Raw genomic sequence first — 17,631 nt, 5'->3', positions numbered from 1 at the left:
GAAGTGAAGGGCTTATGTGCTGCAGCCCCCCAAATTCATTATAGAAAAATAACTGTTTCAAAATAATATGTAAAAAAAAATTATCCTAATAATTTACTTTAAGAATACTGATAAAGTTTATCTCAAGTAGGATCACACAATTATCTGTGCTACGCTCGAAAAGCATGATTGACAATGTTTTCCTTCACCAAACTAAGTTTTCGAATCTCAGTTTTAGAGCCGAATAATTTTTAACGAACGCGTTTCGTGAATTTATGAAAATAAATAGGTAGGAGATTATTGTCATTTGAAAAGCATTATCGTGTTTTGTTTTCTGTTTATATAATTCATGCACATACACACACACACACACCGGATTCACACTATCAAATAGATTCCCAACCTTTCATACAGATTCAGCCCACTCCCTAAATAAAATTCTGGGCACGGTAGTTCTGTAATTGAGTTTTGTATCAGATGCACTTCATGCACGTGTAGGCTAATCGGAACCGGACCTAGAGTTCGAAGTTGAATCCGAACCACTATGTGTCTCCACCCGGTATCGAACTCGGAACCCCTTAATTACAAGGTGACGAGGTTACGGTTTCGCCATCGCAAAGGCCGCTAGTGCTTTAACTATAAGTGGCAAAATGTGTTAGTTTTTTTAGTGGGTTTTTAAACTAGAGAGGATATGTTACCTTTCAGGGTATTAATTAAAAGCTGAAAACAAGAACAGTTCGATCTACACTCTGTGTCGGGAATCTGTGGAGCAATGACTCGCAGGGAAGGGGAGAAAACGAGTAGGAAACGGCTGGTTGCTGCAGTCGCGTTTTCCTCTCCATGCACTCACTTCCCCCCTCCTGCGTTCATTAATTGTTTTCGTTAGCTTGTTCTCGTTAGAGGGCAGAAAATGTTGAATACCTAAGAAATGCGGTGTCTAAAGAATGATATTCAAAACAACAGGGAAGGAGTAGGTGAGTTAACAATAGAACAGCAAAATGCATTGTTAGAAGGGAAAAATTACTCAATTAATTCCATACTAATGAATATCACCAGTTTTGACTACACCGGGATACTCCCATTCCCAAAGGACTGAAAAAAGTCAAGTGATGTTTTAATAAGATATGAGATAAGATATGCTTTATCTTGTTAGACAACTTGAAAAAAATGTTAATGCCTTGCTAGAGTTTCTAACTTAAAGGCCACCGAATGTGATCATTTTTACGCAACTCTCAAAGGAAAGACTCAAGCGATAACATTTTCACGTTATTTATTTTTACTTTAATGTAAACAGTAGATATTGCTTACATCAGAATGTTAGATAAGATTCCTATGAAACAAGAACATATGTAGTTCTTTCAAAGCCTTCAATATGGCATGAAAAACTTTCATTTTTTATTTCTACTAGGCTCTCATGATCCTCTTCTGTCCACGCAGTGTCTAACAAAATGATAGACTCTTGGAATTATTAATCAGATTACCGGTGTGGTGCATTGAGAATAAACTTATGAGTAATATTGGAACCAGTGGCGTATACTGAGTCAAGATCTGGGCTATCTCACTATGTCACGTGGTCCTAGGCTATGAATAGAAATAAGTTTGCCAACCCCTAAGAAATCAGGTTGCCAACTCATGAAATCAGGTTGCCAACGCATAACAAATCAGGTTACCAACTCATAGGAAATGAGGTTGCCAACCCATAAGAAATGAGGTTGCCAACTCATAGGAAATCAGGTTACCAACTCATAGGAAATGAGGTTGCCAACCCATAAGAAATGAGGTTGCCAACTCATAGGAAATCAGGTTACCAACTCATAGGAAATCAGGTTGCCAACTCATAAGAAATCAGGTTGCCAACTCATAAGAAATCAGGTTGCCAACTCATAAGAAATCAGGTTACCAACTCATAGGAAATCAGGTTGCCAACCCATAAGAAATGAGGTTGCCAACTCATAAGAAATCAGGTTGCCAACTCATAAGAAATCAGGTTACCAACTCATAAGAAATCAGGTTGCCAACTCATAAGAAATCAGGTTGCCAACTCATGGGAAATCAGGTTGCCAACTCACAAGAAATCAGGTTGCCAACTCATAAGAAATCAGGTTGCCAACTCATAAGAAATCAGGTTACCAACTCATAGGAAATCAGGTTGCCAACCCATAAGAAATGAGGTTGCCAACTCATAGGAAATCAGGTTGCCAACTCATAAGAAATCAGGTTGCCAACTCATAGGAAATCAGGATACCAACTCGTAAGAAATCGGGATGCCAATTCCAGAATCAGCATCATCATCTCACTGATATCAATAATATTATTTACAATTTCTGATCGATTTTTCTCCTGTATTTTATTCTCTAGACTTCAGGCTTCGAAGATAGCCTAGCTAGCCTACAATATACGCTCCTGATTGAAACTGACTCTTCCATAGCACACCCTGAACTGCATTTGCAGACTAACGAGGTTCTGGCGTCTGGACCTACGGCCAGTTTAATCCTCTGTAGGGTTGTTGTATTGTCCTTATATGTATGTGTCGAGTGCCCCTTTACACCCTCAGTTTTTAACCTATGTACGGAGATTTTAGGCCTCGGTCCCATATAATGCGACGGTTCCAAAAGGCCTACGTGCTGACGCGCCCAGAATTTTTATATCAATGAATTAATGAATGTCGTTTATTGACTGTTTCTGGAAGGTGCCTGGAATGTGAATGTGAGAGGAAAGTTTCGGTTTCCCTCAGAGAAAGCTGAGGAATTCTTATTTGGTTTGTTTGTTTATTAAATCATTTCACAACATTAATGTTGTTACCATTGAATGCATTGAGGATGATTTAAAAATGGAAGATCGCCGATTCTGTGCAGTCCATGTGAAAATTGATTATAAAGAAAGAGTTAATCTAAAATACAGACATCTCTTCTAGTTGACAACTAAATAATACAGAAGTCTTGTCTCCCACGAAATAAATCCGTTATTCTGCCACTAGGGGTTCGGGGTAGTGCTGGGAATTCTCCCTGTATTTTTCTAAGCTTATTCCCAGCAGAAATGAATGTCCACGATCTTTTAAAAATGCATATTTTCGCATTGATTTTTTTTATTATTATTCATCAATTATTTTCAGTTTTTGTTTTCAGTTCACCTTATGCCCAGATAGGCTAATGGGGACTGGAGCGTCAGTTTAAAGTGGGATCCGATCCATTATGTGCCTCCACGGGGATCGAACCCGGGACCCCTTAATTACAAGACGATGCTGTGAACACTACACCATCAGGAAAGCCCCCCCCCCCACATTACAGGATGCCATGGAGGCAAAAGGGGGTGCGTAGTTAAGGATCCCACACATTTACAATCTCAGCAAATGTGTGGAAGCGGTGTGGTCAGTACCACGCTTCTGCCGCCGTTAGCTCCTAGGATTGCCACTGGGTATTCATTTATTAAGCGCTGGATGAATCTCAGAGTAGCTCCATGCAGGGATGATATTGCTGGACCAATTCCCACCTGAATTCATCCAGTCCCGGGAATCGAACCAGGGCGCACGTTGTTTATTGATTTGGTTTATTTTACGTCGCATTTCTGCCTCTTTTGGCTAATCGCGAAGATGAGGATGAGTGATAATACGATGAAATTGATGAAGGGGGACTTACAATGAACATCCATGACTAGGCCAGGATTCGAACCCGAGTCTCCTGGCGTCGTAGCGCACTTTGCTAACCACTCCGCCACTGAGGCCAGCACACACACACACACACACACACACACACACACCTCAAATAATGTATGCCCAGATATTGATTAGGATTGGATCCACAATTTGAAGCACGCTTCGAACCAGAACCTACAAACAAAATTACTGTTGGAAATTGCAACTGATTAATCCTGAATTGTAAATCTCTTTGGAAATGAAGAATTAATTTTTCCGCTCTTACAGTATGTTCTATTATAGTAATGCTAATATAATGAAAGAAGTGCGAAGTCTATTGCGAAGTGTGTGAGTGCTTCGTGTAGCGTTTAGGATTTTTACTCTTACGTTTGACGTCATTGTGACGTTTCCTGCTTCATTCAGTAACAAGGCAGAGTTATCAATGTCAACAAAGGAATGTAATCAAACTGAACTGATAAAGCGATAGGTCTGACATTGAGCTTCCGCTTCTCGATTCTTCCGTTCCTCAGGAAGTCTTTATATGGGCATAAATCTGCCTTTGAGGAAACGGAAGTCAACAGAAGAACCACCTACTTCCCTGTTCCTGAGAACCAGTGGTGGCAATACTGGTTTTAACCCCACCCAGTGTCCGGTGGTTGCGGGCGGACCTTTTAAAAAAAATTCCGAGGTCTGAAAAAATTAGAGATATTTGTTTTTTCGATAACACTTATGTCAAGAAAGCAATGAAACTCTCTTCTCAGACCTGCGAATAGTAAAAACGCCGAGTGCTAAATGCTATCAAACTCAAAATACTATTTTTAGAAAATACGCATTTTCTTCCTGTTCTAATGACCTATTATTCCAACGCTTAATATAATTTTAAGCTTCAAGTCAGTTATTTTACTCTCCCGTGAACAATATTTTTTTTAGAACGAAGTTGGTATCACTTTTCTGTTACTTTCGGAGCTTTTCGGAACATTTGTGTGGGAAGAACGAGTTGTTCAAGTGAGTGCTCTCTTTGTTTGGTGTGTTGTGAATGTACCAAAACAAACATGGATATTTCAAATTGTGTATGGAAAACTGTAAGTAATAGCAAGTATTTTATTATATCAATAACGTGACCATGAATTTGAACTAAGAAGCATGCCTGTTGAGAGAAGAGTTGGGGATATATTATTATTATTTAAAATGCCCTTTCTTTCAAACCCCCCCCCCCCCCCCTTTTTGGAGTACTGCATTGCTTGCCTTCTCCATAAGACCACGCTTCCCCACTGATGTCCACCTAGTGCATTTTGCCTCGTATTTACATTTCATTTACGTCTTTATGAACAGAAGTAATACAGAAATATTGTGAACACCCTAGAGAACAATATAATTTATTTTCATTAAAAAAATAACAGTTGCACCGCCCCCTCCCCCCCTCGGGTAGTTAGGGTTAATTACAAAACTGTACGAGTCCAATATCATTTTACCTTTCAAAGTGGCAATTTTTAATCTTAACCAATATCATAATTCTCCTTTGTTTACTTTTCATTTAATTATGAAGCTGTAGTGAATTTACATTTTTGCATCCTTATTAACAAACAAACTTTTATCTTTCTTCAACAGGTTTCCGAATTGCCTGACGATGAAGCCTTCTCAGAAAAATATTTTGTAAGTACATAAAAATTATTTTATCTTTATTGGTTACGTACGTGAATTGTTCATTTTTTACTGTTTCTACGTGAATAACTTTATCGGGGTTTTAATATTACAATACTAAGAAGAAGTGGAATACTTGGAAAATGCGACAAAAATCAAGTTTCATTGTAATTTCCTCCTTCGTATACTGAACTATTTTTTTTAGTAAAGAAAACTGTGATCGGAAGAACGGAATATTTGAACAGGTCAAAGCTAGAAAAGTCATTTCCCAGTATTATGTTGAAAATCTTAACTGAATAAATGAAAGGAAATTATTACGAAAATAGCCAGAGTAGCATACTCATTACAACAAGATACAGCTTAATCAAGATAAAAATATATATTAATGTGCACCTATTAACAACAACATAATTATTCGTCATTGTGTTTGTAAGAGTGAATTCATATTTCTATTTATAAACTTTCGAAAAATCTATTAGAATATGTAGAATTTTCACTTTTTGAGACTAAATGCAATTAATTATTGCCAATTGCAGCATATCTTATCCATAGCAAATTCTGAAACATGCTTAGGTTATGAAGGAAATGAAATTATTGTAACTAAAGAATATGTGACCATCCATTATAGGTGTGTTTTATCTACGTTGCATTGTGGCTTCCAGCAGCCATGATTGAGACCAGTTCTTGTAAGCATACGAAATTCAAGCAGGCAGCCTGGAGATACTAACATGGATATTCGTGATTTAAAACCAACGTGCAGTTGGTGCAGATGTAACGAACGCTACGTGGTGGACATTTCCTTGCAAACGGCAAATAAAATTGGCCGCAAACATGGCGACTGTGCGCATTCTAACGTCACATGAAACCCACCTATAAGTAAACTTTAAATAAAATTTTCAAAATTCTTCCAAGTAATGTAATGACATGATTAGTTGTTTATTTTATTATGTAATTAATGCACTAACCCAAAGATAGGTGTTTGGACCCGTTAAATCCTTCCCTTATGTACCACCATGTCTCTATCCTTTATATATTCATTTGTTATCTGTTCGTTTGTACTTGAAAATTTTAACAACCTTTCCTACAGGATATTTTATGATTTATTTTCAACTTTCCCGCAAGAATTAAGCTCCTCTTTACGCTACTGCAGCAGCCTCTCTCAAGCACGACACTGCAACCTCTTTGATATCATAAAATTTCACTTGCAATTTAAAAAAGCTATGGCGTGTGGCCCGTTGTATCGCACGAAAAGAGATACTTCGCTGCGGGTGCATGTTGGCAATCTCGACGTCTCGCCTGTTCTACATGTTTAACTTACTTAACTCGTTACGATATCTATCGTTCGTGATTGCATGACGTAAAAAGTAGTGATTGACTGCCTACAGCGATTCACGCGAGGAAGGGTGCCAACATGGACGCTCAATGAAACCTTCAGGTTAAATGCTGCCGCTGCGTGTCAACAGGTCGCACGCTATCTGGTGACAGTCATCGGAATTAAATCTGATGAATGAAGTTCCTTTACGGAACGTAATAAATCTTGCTTCGCAAACATACTACAACTCTTTGTTAGGCTTGAAAGTTTGTTTCAAGCACACTTTATGCTCTAGTTACTTCATTACATCAAGGGGACCTTGGTTCGAACCCCGGTGGAAGTACATTGCACGGTAGTTCGGATCCCACCTGTGCTAAAAGAGCCTTGGATCTCATTTGCTTAGTTTCCTTCCTATAATTTAAATATCATATATTACGAAAGGAAATAGAGAAACGATAGGGGCCATTTAGTTCCCCTATCACTCATCCCCCTCTGTCTGTCTCACATACAGTATGTAACATTGTTATTCGTAGCCTACACATAGAATTTCCGAGGAAAAAATGTAAAATCTACTAGTAAATATAATAATTTTCATATGTACCTGGAAATTAATGTTAATGAAGATTTCACCAACAAATGTCAATAAAAATGTATGTTCAAAGTGTATAAACAGAGCATATAATTTGTGTGAAAAGAGAAAAACATGAAGTTGCAACATTGTTATTCGTACAGCAAGAGTTTCAATCTTCCTCGCATACAGCGCCACCGCTCTTCGGGCGATTTCGTGCAGTTTGCAACTTCGTAACAAGTTTGAACATGCAGGCGCGCTCCCCGTCAAGCAGAATGCTGGCATAGGTATTGTTGTAGGCCTATCGTCTATCTATCACCGTGTTCGAAATGGGCAAGATGAAGGAACTGAGTTCCGATATGAAGGATGTTATTATAAATTTGACCCTTAGAGGTTATTCGTTAAGGAAAATTGGACAAACAGTCAATAAATCACACTCCACAGTTCAATACATAGTAAACAAATTTAGGGAGGAAGGTTCAACCCAGAATGTGCTGAGAAAACCAAAAGAGAGACGGTTGAATAAACGTGATGAAACTTTATTTTAAAAAGAGTGCGAGAAAACTCCCGACTAAGTGTTCCTCAGTTACGACCGTTAGTAGAAAATATTGCTGGCACGATGATGCCCGATCAAACTGTCCGACGTGCCTTGTGGAAGCATGGACATCATGGCACGATATCCACGAAAGATGCCGTATTTAAATAAGGTGAATCGCAGGAATAGACTTTCATTCGCGAAAGAGCACATCCACAAGGACCAGGAATTTTGGGATAGTGTCATATGGTCAGACGAGTCCAAGATTAATATATACGGGTCAGATGGGATAAATAGGGTCTGGAGAAAATCAAATAAAGGCAATGATCACATTAACACAGTTCCAACAGTTAAACACGGTGGTGGGTCATTAATGATTTGGGGCTGTATGACGTCCAAAGGTGTTGGTACCATTCAGTTTATTGATGGTATCATGGATGCATATGTCTATTTGGACATCATAGGCGAGCGCACGGGGGGGGGGGGGCAAGGGGGCAGTTGCCCCCGTAATCACAGACGTTCGCATGTTTTTCCACGAAGAGACAAACAAGGTATTTTTCCATGGGGCATATTACCCCGATAATAGTGTTGCCCCCTCAAAAAACACCTCTTCAATTTGAAATTATTGCATAATAATTAATGTAAATTACTATGACTGAAATCAAATCATACATGCAAAATATATACTTTTAGGTTGACATTCGTTTTCGAAGGGGGGAGATCTGGCCATCCTTGCCCCCCCCCCTTTTCCAGACGTTCCATGCCCCTATATTATTATACTTCCACTTAGAAAATTAGTGTAGAGGAATCTTATTGCTGTTATTAAACGATATTATACTCTTAAAGATAATTAAGTATTTTCAAGCCGATTAAAGTTCGAAGCAACACAACCACAAGGGGGTAAGGGGGGGGAGCATTGCCTTTTCCCAACCTTGGACGGAAATCAATTTTAGGGGGCAAACATTGAAGTAAAAGAATGCAAGACTAGCAGAATATAAGAGTAGCAGGACAAAAGAATACTGAAGATGGAATTAGTTTTCACGTCTATCTTGTATTATTTCTTCCAGACGGCCAGGAACACCTGCAGGGAGGCATAGACTTCAAATTTTATACAAATAAAAATTAATTTCGTAAAATTTTCTTGGTCACTTCGCTCGCAATATCTGCTATTCTTACAGTCTTGTCAATTTCAGAGCAGTAGTAGCTAGGGGGCTGCGATAGTTCTTCCTCTAGGCCGAACGATCTGAATGAGAAAAATTGTAAACGAGAATGCCATGGCATCCCATGTTTTTTTTGCGCGCTATTAAATAAGTACTGTTTTCAATTTATATAAATTTGGATCGAATTTTTTTTTTTACTCGCTTCGCTCGCCCTTTCTTTCTTTTCTGTAATGCATTGTGAATTACCAAGCGCACGCATACACACACACACACACCCACACACACCCACACACACACACACACACACACACACACACACACACACACACACACACACACACATATATATATATATATATATATATATATATATATATATATATATACACACACACCCATGAATGCATTTAAAACTATAAGAGTGAGATAAAACGAGATTTTTCTTTCCCGACTGAACTTTGATCAAGGCTTTTGCCCCCCCTAATCAGAGGGTCTGCGCACGCCTATTTTGGACATATTGAAGAACAATGTAAAGCAGAGTGCCCAAAAAATGTACATGCCGCCTATCTACAGATTCCAACAAGACAATGACAGTAAGCATAAGGCGCGAGTTAACATGATTGGCTAATATGGAATGTGCCCAAACTACTACAAACACCAGCTCAAATTCCAGACTTAAATCCCATTGAGCATTTATGGGCAATTTTGAAGAGGCGAGTCCATAAAGCAGGCGTCAAGTCCAAACAAGAGTTGAAAACTGTTGTGCAAGCCGAGTGGGAAAAAATAACCTCTGAAACATGTCGGAAACTGGTTAATTCTATGAAGAACAGGTGTCAAGCAGTAATTAAAGCCAAAGGATACGCATCAAAGTATTAGAACTGTCAGTCAATTTGCTCTGAATACACTTTTTTCTTTTATATTATTAACTGTACGAATAGGAAACTTATACAAAAAATGGCATGTTTCTCTTTCAGTTTCATTTAATTTATTATTGTCATTGGTTATACAGAATTTGGGTAAGATTTTATGTTCAAAAGAGTGTATTTCCTTTCAGATATTAAAGCATTTTCTTTGAAAATCCGTGTGTACGAATAAGAATGTTACATACTGTATCTATTGTTCGATAGTTTCAAAAAATTCCGTGCATAAAGAGGACTTAAAACAAAAGCTCAGTAAATAAAAAAAATCCGATTTCACGTTCTGAACATATTATACCATATATCATAGAGTAGCCTTGACGTACAATTGAAACGTGTCTTTTCCCAGGTTCCACACGAATGTAACAAAACAATATTGTGGGTAACTTTAATCACCGCATGGCAATTAAAGTTGATCGTAAATTATATTTAAAGTCTTCCTTGCTTTGATGAGAAAAAGAAAAATGTATCCACGGTAACTACCAAACGAAGCTGTAAAACTATTTCTGTTTTAAAGAACTAACATTGATCTTATTTGATTCTATAGAACAGAATAAAGATTTTATCGGCACATTGCTGAAAACAATTATATTGATCATGTTCGCAGACAAGCAGAAACAGTTAACTTCATCTCATACCATGTTGATTAGAAGTATTTTTTTTTTTTAAACTTACAACATCCAGAAGGGCTTAGAAATTTCATTCGCGTATTAAAAGCTCGTTAAGTGCTTTACAGTTGTTCTTCAATATACTCGTAATAATGTTATTTTCCTTCATAATGATTCTAAATTCCTAATAAACATTTCGTTTCATAGTAAAGCTTTATTGGCCTGTTTTGCACTACTAAAATGTATCCCCCTGTGGCCGAATGGTTAGCACATCGCGCTGCGACGCCAAGGGTCCCGGGTTCGAATCCCGGTCGGGCTTGGTTGTTTGTGAATGTCCTTTCATCAATTTCATCCTTTCATCACTCATCCCCATCTTCGCAAATTAGCCAAGAGGCACAAAACGCGAAGTAAAATAAACTAAATCAAATCAAAATCAAAATCAAAATGTATCCACAGCATGTCTGGACTTGCAAGATTTTTCAAAGGCTACGGTTCGTTACCCATAATTCCTGCTAAGCATGGCGGTTACGTGCAGGAGAGTCTTGCTAGTAGTGCGTAGGCATTGGTTGATTGGAAATGATATGTGGAGGAGTTATTGAAATTAATAGATCAAACTTTCATTTAATTTTTCATGAACATTGTCACTGAATGTTGAATGTTAGTAGCAAAATTTATGAATGCGAGATGTCAGTGATCAGTGTTGTATCTAACGGCCCCACAGACACCGGCGTCTCAGGGGCTTCCATCTGATACCAGATGAAATTAAAATATAACTACAAAAACGATTTCGTCAGATTTTTCCAGTATATTTTGGTACATTGCCATGCATTTTAGGAAGCTGCTTTTATTTGCCTGTATACATGAGCACGTGGAATCTGAGCCACTATGTGCTTCCACCAAGCATCGAACCCGCTTTCCTTGATTACAAGGCGACGACGTTACCACTAGGCTATCTGGAAGGTCCGTGGCACAAAATGGACGAAGGCTTACACCTATACAATGAACTTCCGAAGAAGATTTTAAATCAAAACGTATATAGACTACAAGAGAAAAGAAATAAAACAAATATTAATGGATCATTTTCGAGTATTTTAAACACATGTAGTTAAAAAGGAATAACGATGATAATCCTGTTTCGAACCTATCAGAGGGATAGATCAGTTATTTTGTTTTGCTTATTCAGTGCATTTTTTTATTTTTCTATATTGTTAATAGACATTGTATTTAAGTGCTTCTGTAGTCTCTGGTGTTTGAGAGTTTCTCTTTGAGCGCTAGACAATATTGTGTAGCATATGTTAAGATGTGCCTCTCAATGTTTCTATTTCAGCTGGATTTCCTAAAGTTGAGGACGAAGCTCATGGCTCAAATGTTCTTCCTGTCATGGAGCAGAGACAACTGGTCTTCCTTTGATGACATGAAGAACGTCTACTTGAACCAGTCAAAGTTGTACATGCCAGACGTAAGTAGCTCTCCTAGGTATAGGGTTTATGGAATCACCAGCGCCAAGCTTTAGGGAAGGACCATTGTTCGAAGTAGAGGAGGGTTGAATCTTGTAAACATCCTCCAACGTATCCTTTTCTCCTAGGGTTCTTGTAAATTCCCCCACTTAACGGTTTTCACTTCAGTGGAAGAGTCATTCCATGCGAAATCAACACAGCCCCCAACCTGACCATCACCGATTTTCATGAAATTTGGGGAGTTGAAACTATGCATGGAACTTAGTAACTATGGAAATTTTGAGTCTCGTTTGTCTTGTAATTGTTAAATTATTCAAGGTCAAAGTTCGCATAAATTGTCCTTTTTGAACCTGCTTAACTGTACTAAATGTGCTGTAATACAGCCCCTATTTCACGTAGGAAGATCAAATAAAGCTTATTGTACAGGGAATTGAACAAGCTTTCCAGTGATGTATAACAGGCCTACCTTTGGATAAAAATATAATTTTATCACGTGATCTTGACCTTTGACCTTCAATATCTCAAAACATGTCATCACCAAAAATCATGAAAAAAATATATTTGGTCCCTCATGCCATACTATAAAACATATCAAAATATGATTCTGGGACTGCAATGGGATCAGAAGATAAAAAATAATATGTGTAACTATGTGACTGATAAAAGCCTCATTACATGAACTATGACGAGTCAAATGTCCCTTAACAACCCCCTACAAAATGTAAAGGAGTTCTCCTGGGTATAATTGGTTATGAAAGGAATAGGTTAAGCACAGGGAGATCCCTAGCCGTGTGATTCAAGTGCAGGTGTGGTATAATTATTGACCGCCATATTGAATTCAACGCAAAAATTTCAAAGGAAAGGGGGTGATGTGATACTCGTATATCAAATCAGGCTAGAATTTCACGAGAAATGAAGTGACGAAGATTTTTCCAACATATATTTAACCAGCAAAAGGTTATTACTGCATGCTTGTAACCATTTTGTCCTTATTACAATGCTTCTAAGATGTTAGGAACTTATCGAGATCACGCTGACATCTCGGGAGAGAAAGAAGTATATGCACCATTGCATATGATTTTAATCAGCGACATTCACCAAATAGTTGAATAGTGAAGAATATTGGGAAAAGTATCTCAAACAAACACTTCCTTTGGAATGAAAAATCTTCAGTGATGAGGCAAATTTTTATGTTCACGGTGAAGTTAATAAAAAGAATATGCAATACCTGTGATTTGATAATCTACAGTAGACAGATCCCAGCCGAATGGTTGTTGCTGGTAAGTTATCTTCTGATCCCATTGCAGTCCTAGAATTATATTTTGATATGTTTTATAGTATGGCATGAGGGACCAAATATATTTTTTTCATGATTTTTGGTGATGACATGTTTTGAGATATTGAAGGTCAAAGGTCAAGATCACGTGATAAAATTATATTTTTATCCAAAGGTAGGCCTGTTATATATCACTGGAAAGCTTGTTCAATTCCCTGTACAATAAGCTTTATTTGATCTTCCTACGCAAAATAGGGGCGGAGTTACAGCACATTTAGTATAGCTAAGCGGTTTCAAAAAGGGCAATTTATGCGAAGTTTGACCTTGAATAATTTAACAATTAGAGGACAAATGAAACTAAAAATTTCCAAAGTTACTAAGTTCCATGCATAGTTTCAACTCCCCGAATTTCATAAAAATCGTAGGTGGTCAGGTTGGAAATTGCACATATCTGTGTTGATTTGGCATGTAATGACTCGGAAGTGGAGTGAGGCGTTCATTCAGTACACGAAAATTTGATAAATAGTGGCGTTAAGGTAAATTACTTACCAGATTATTGTATTTTTATTAGTGAATATTAAAGTATTAGTACCATATCGTATCGTATATTGATACAAATATAAATTCAACAAATCACCATGGAAGCCAGCCCGGTAACTTGATAATTTTGTGCCCTACACAGGATTCTGATGAAATCACAAACAAGATTGTGAAATCTCCCTGACACAACACACGCACGATCACATTCTGAAATTTCTCAAGTAGGCTATATGAATTACCAGAAGGTTGGGCTATGCCTATTTCATGGTGGACTAGTGCCCACCTTCGCCCAGCTGGTGACGCCTATGTGGATGTGATTCGAGTTCGGTTTCTATCCTACTTTGTGCGGAAATAAAAACGCTGAGCGTTGTCTGTTCGTGTGCCACAAGTTAAGAACTCCGCAGCAAACAAACCAGATAAGGACTCGCCCTTCCTTAACCAAGGAAAGTGAATTAGCGTAGTCCGAAATTGCGTTAAAGAATCCCAGGTTCAAAGAGAGGAAAACGTGAAGATTACGAAAACAGCGTTGCTTGTCTTCTCTCGCAAACTTTGGTTAAGCAAATAGCACTCAGGCCAAAGTTCATGCCCTGGAGTGAATTCTGACAAGAGAGAGCTCATTTGAACACAACCAGATTAGTTGCGTTTTAGAACATAAGAAAAGACGCGTGTCCAAATTTGACAGCTGTAAGCCACTGGTAACAAAAGGACAGGAGGGGTGGGAGAAGAGAATTCGAGATACGGAACCGTTTCTGTTAGTTGTAGGGCAAGCTGTTATGTGCGTTATACACAGATCTCTGGAAAAAAAGCTACTTCCAGAATTAAGTTCATTAATTGATGACAAGGGAACAGTAGTTTTTGTATGCTCCATCGCCGCCAACAAAGGAGGGAACGAAATTCCCTGAAGAATACATGAGTGAGTAATGTTATCTTTTCATTCCGTAAACTCCACTGAAGCCATTTGCGTGTCTGTCTAGAACATTCAGCCGATGCCTGATCAATATGTAGGCAGATTTCGAGGCTCGCAGCTCCTATGCCTATTTTCCATGTCCATAGGAGCCATAAAATTCGATATCGTCTACTACGCACTACATAGAAATCGGAACTGCGCATCAACCTTTTCTTGTCAGTATTTTGCTTTTTCAACATTCGAGGTTTCGCAAAACCTGGTCAACACGCAGAGATAAGATTTGATTTGCATTATATTACTTCGCTTTTTCGCCACTTTTGGCTAATCGCAAAGACGAGGATGAAAGGTGATAAGCTGAAATGGATGAAGGGACAATCACAAATACATAGGTACACAACGCAACACAAACCCCGCAGAGGATTATACTGGCTGTGGGTCCTGGCTCCAGAGTTATCCGTTAATCTGAACAATGCAGTCCGGGCTGTAGTACTATGTGGAAGCAGGGGTACCCATAGGATGGGATTATGACACAGGCTGCGCCATTGAGATTTTTTCCCCTCAAATAATATAAAATTCAACATTTATATATTTTCCCAAAGTATATATGTAAAAATTGTACACCTTAAATGCACTATATTTAATCCATTAGATGAAGAAAAGAAAGTGTTTAAGGGTATTATCAAAGAGGGGGGGGACACGTGGGTTCTGAAGGGGATTCTGAATTAAACATTGGGGGAACAGTATCCAATTCTAGGTCTTAGATTATGGCGGGTATTTTAGTTACAGGGGGATTGAGCATTAAATTGAGGGGGACTGTAAGACTGTTGCGGAAATTCTGGTTTGGAGACTGAGAATTATTTTTTTGGATGAGGCAATATTCACTCGTCAATATCAAGAGTAAGTCTAAAATTGGCACGGAAATTTTGGTGGTAAGATCGAGTATTAAATTTATAAAGGGAGATTGGAAGCTCTTGATAAAGTCTTAAATCTTAGGTTGTCAATGGATTTCCATAGTGGAGAGCTATAGCTATACTGTATTTAGCTATATGGTATCCACACGTTTTCGACCCCGAACGTGCCAAAAGAGAAGCTGGAATAGATTAAATATCTCGGGACCCTAAGAAAGTATTGACACCTCATTAAATTAATATTCTTGAAAGCCTGCAAAGAAATGGGTGTAAATAGTTATGTTCTTACTCGCTCCGCTCGCAATTATATGTTGCGAGAATGTGTGTTTATCGCTTTACTGAGGTGAATGTTAAGTTCCACTGCACTACATAAGTGATATTCTCGATAATTCATTAATAACATCACTTCTTAAAATACAGAGCATTCCCTGACAGTCGCTAGAGTCGGCTATTAAAATTACAGTTTTCATATTGTGTACTAACCTTGACTACAGAAGGTGTTGAAAATGATGTCCCTCTGCTGCAACACATTCCTGGCATCTCCCAAGGAAATTGGCATTTACACGTGCAAGTTCGTCTACTGTAATTCTTCCGATTTTTCGTACAATACTCTCTTTTAACTCACGGATGGTGTGCGGATTGTCTTTGTATACTTTATTTTTAGATTTCCCCATGTTTCTTTCCACTTTTATTCAGAACTGACCCTGTTACTCTAAACTTTTTTACCAGGTTTAATATAGTGGTCCTATGTGGAACGGGAACACCAGGAAATTTCGTTGCCAAACGTCGTCGCACTTCTCCACAATTCCTCTTTCCGAAGTAACACTCGACAAGATAAATCCTTTGTTGTAATGTAACTTTTGTGGTGCCATATTAAGCCACAATCTTCAACACACGGACACGGCACAACACAACTTCCGAGGGAGGATTATACTGGCGTCAGTCTGCAAAGTCAACAGAAAGGGAAAGAGGACGAAGGCAGGGAGAGCGAAAAAACAGACTGTAGCGTGCGACTGTCATGGACCCGTTCACCGGGAAAGACAAGCGCTGACGCCGGGCCGCTTGCCGCCGAGTCTCGTAGCGAATGTCAGGGAATGCTCTGTATAATGCTTAGTGTTGGTATACCGATTAATTTAAAGCAGGTGCATCATTTGGAACAAAAATATATTGAATCCGCATTTCTAACTTCTTTTCACATGAAAATTTTACTTTAGCAAGTTAAATTTTCACTGAAGTTAAAATCCACGTAATTATTGTTATGGGTTACTAAATAATTATATTTACCCCCAGAAAACGGGGGGGGGGAGTTCTTTGAAAGAGGAACCGTATTATAGTATCGCCCTGAGCTTAAGAATTTCTAACTAGGGTTGTGTTAGAAATTCTTGTGAATGTGAGCATTAAATTGAGGGGGACTGTAAGACTGTTGCGGAAATTCTGGTTTGGAGACTAAGAATTATTTTTTTGGATGAGGCAATATTCACTCGTCAATATCAACAGTAAGTCTAAAATTGGCACGGAAATTTTGGTGGTAAGATCGAGTATTAAATTTATAGGGGGAGATTGGAAGCTCTTGATTTAATGTGAATTGAATCGGTCATATAGCTGGAGCATGTTATTTGGTTTTCCAAGGTTGAATTTTCTATCATCATCTTAAGCTGTGTCACAATTTGTGTTAAATACTCAAATTATGAGTTTTATAAACCCACTCACAAACACTATTTATGTGCACATTTACATAATTTAATTTACTACATTTAACTTGTAGTAAATTGCTAGCTTTAAGGTGTTTTTTTTTTTCGAAAATCGGATAATTAAACAATATGGACAGTTTAACATGATATTTGATTCAAATGGACATCAATTATTACGTATTCATCGAAACCATTTTTGGGGGATTGTGATGAACGATTTTAGGGACGATCTTGAGTGATGGACACCCCCGTTTAGGGAGGAGGGGCAGATCAAGTATAGTGTCCAATAAAGCTAAGGAAAATGTTACTTTCAGTAGACACGCTGTCGTAATTAAATACTTTGTGGGGATTACGATATGGTTTGAGGGCGCGAATGATACGATTTGGGGGAGACGTATGACATGATTTTGGGGGGATGCGCCATTAGCCTTGGGGGAGTTGCCAAGGAATGCTTCGAAGGAGGAAGAGATATAGTTCAATCAGTTCGTGACCAAATAAAAG

At 38.3% G+C, this 17,631-nt stretch overlaps 1 protein-coding gene across 1 annotated transcript in view; it reads left to right on the top strand.

Moving 5' to 3' along the window:
• LOC145994228 (polyunsaturated fatty acid 5-lipoxygenase-like) overlaps positions 1-17,631 on the top strand; it is a 62,151-nt gene that overhangs the window by 7,990 nt on the left and 36,530 nt on the right. Inside the window, exons 3-4 of the mRNA XM_083130325.1 lie at positions 5,219-5,263; positions 11,679-11,810. Coding sequence (XP_082986451.1) covers positions 5,219-5,263; positions 11,679-11,810 — 177 coding nt within the window. The remainder of the gene's footprint in view (positions 1-5,218; positions 5,264-11,678; positions 11,811-17,631) is intronic.

The sequence above is a fragment of the Lepisma saccharinum genome, chromosome 10, assembly GCF_977018435.1.
Source record: "Lepisma saccharinum chromosome 10, izLepSacc3.1, whole genome shotgun sequence".
In the NCBI taxonomy this organism is placed as follows: domain Eukaryota; kingdom Metazoa; phylum Arthropoda; class Insecta; order Zygentoma; family Lepismatidae; genus Lepisma; species Lepisma saccharinum.
This window is presented reverse-complemented; position numbering and strand designations above follow the sequence as displayed.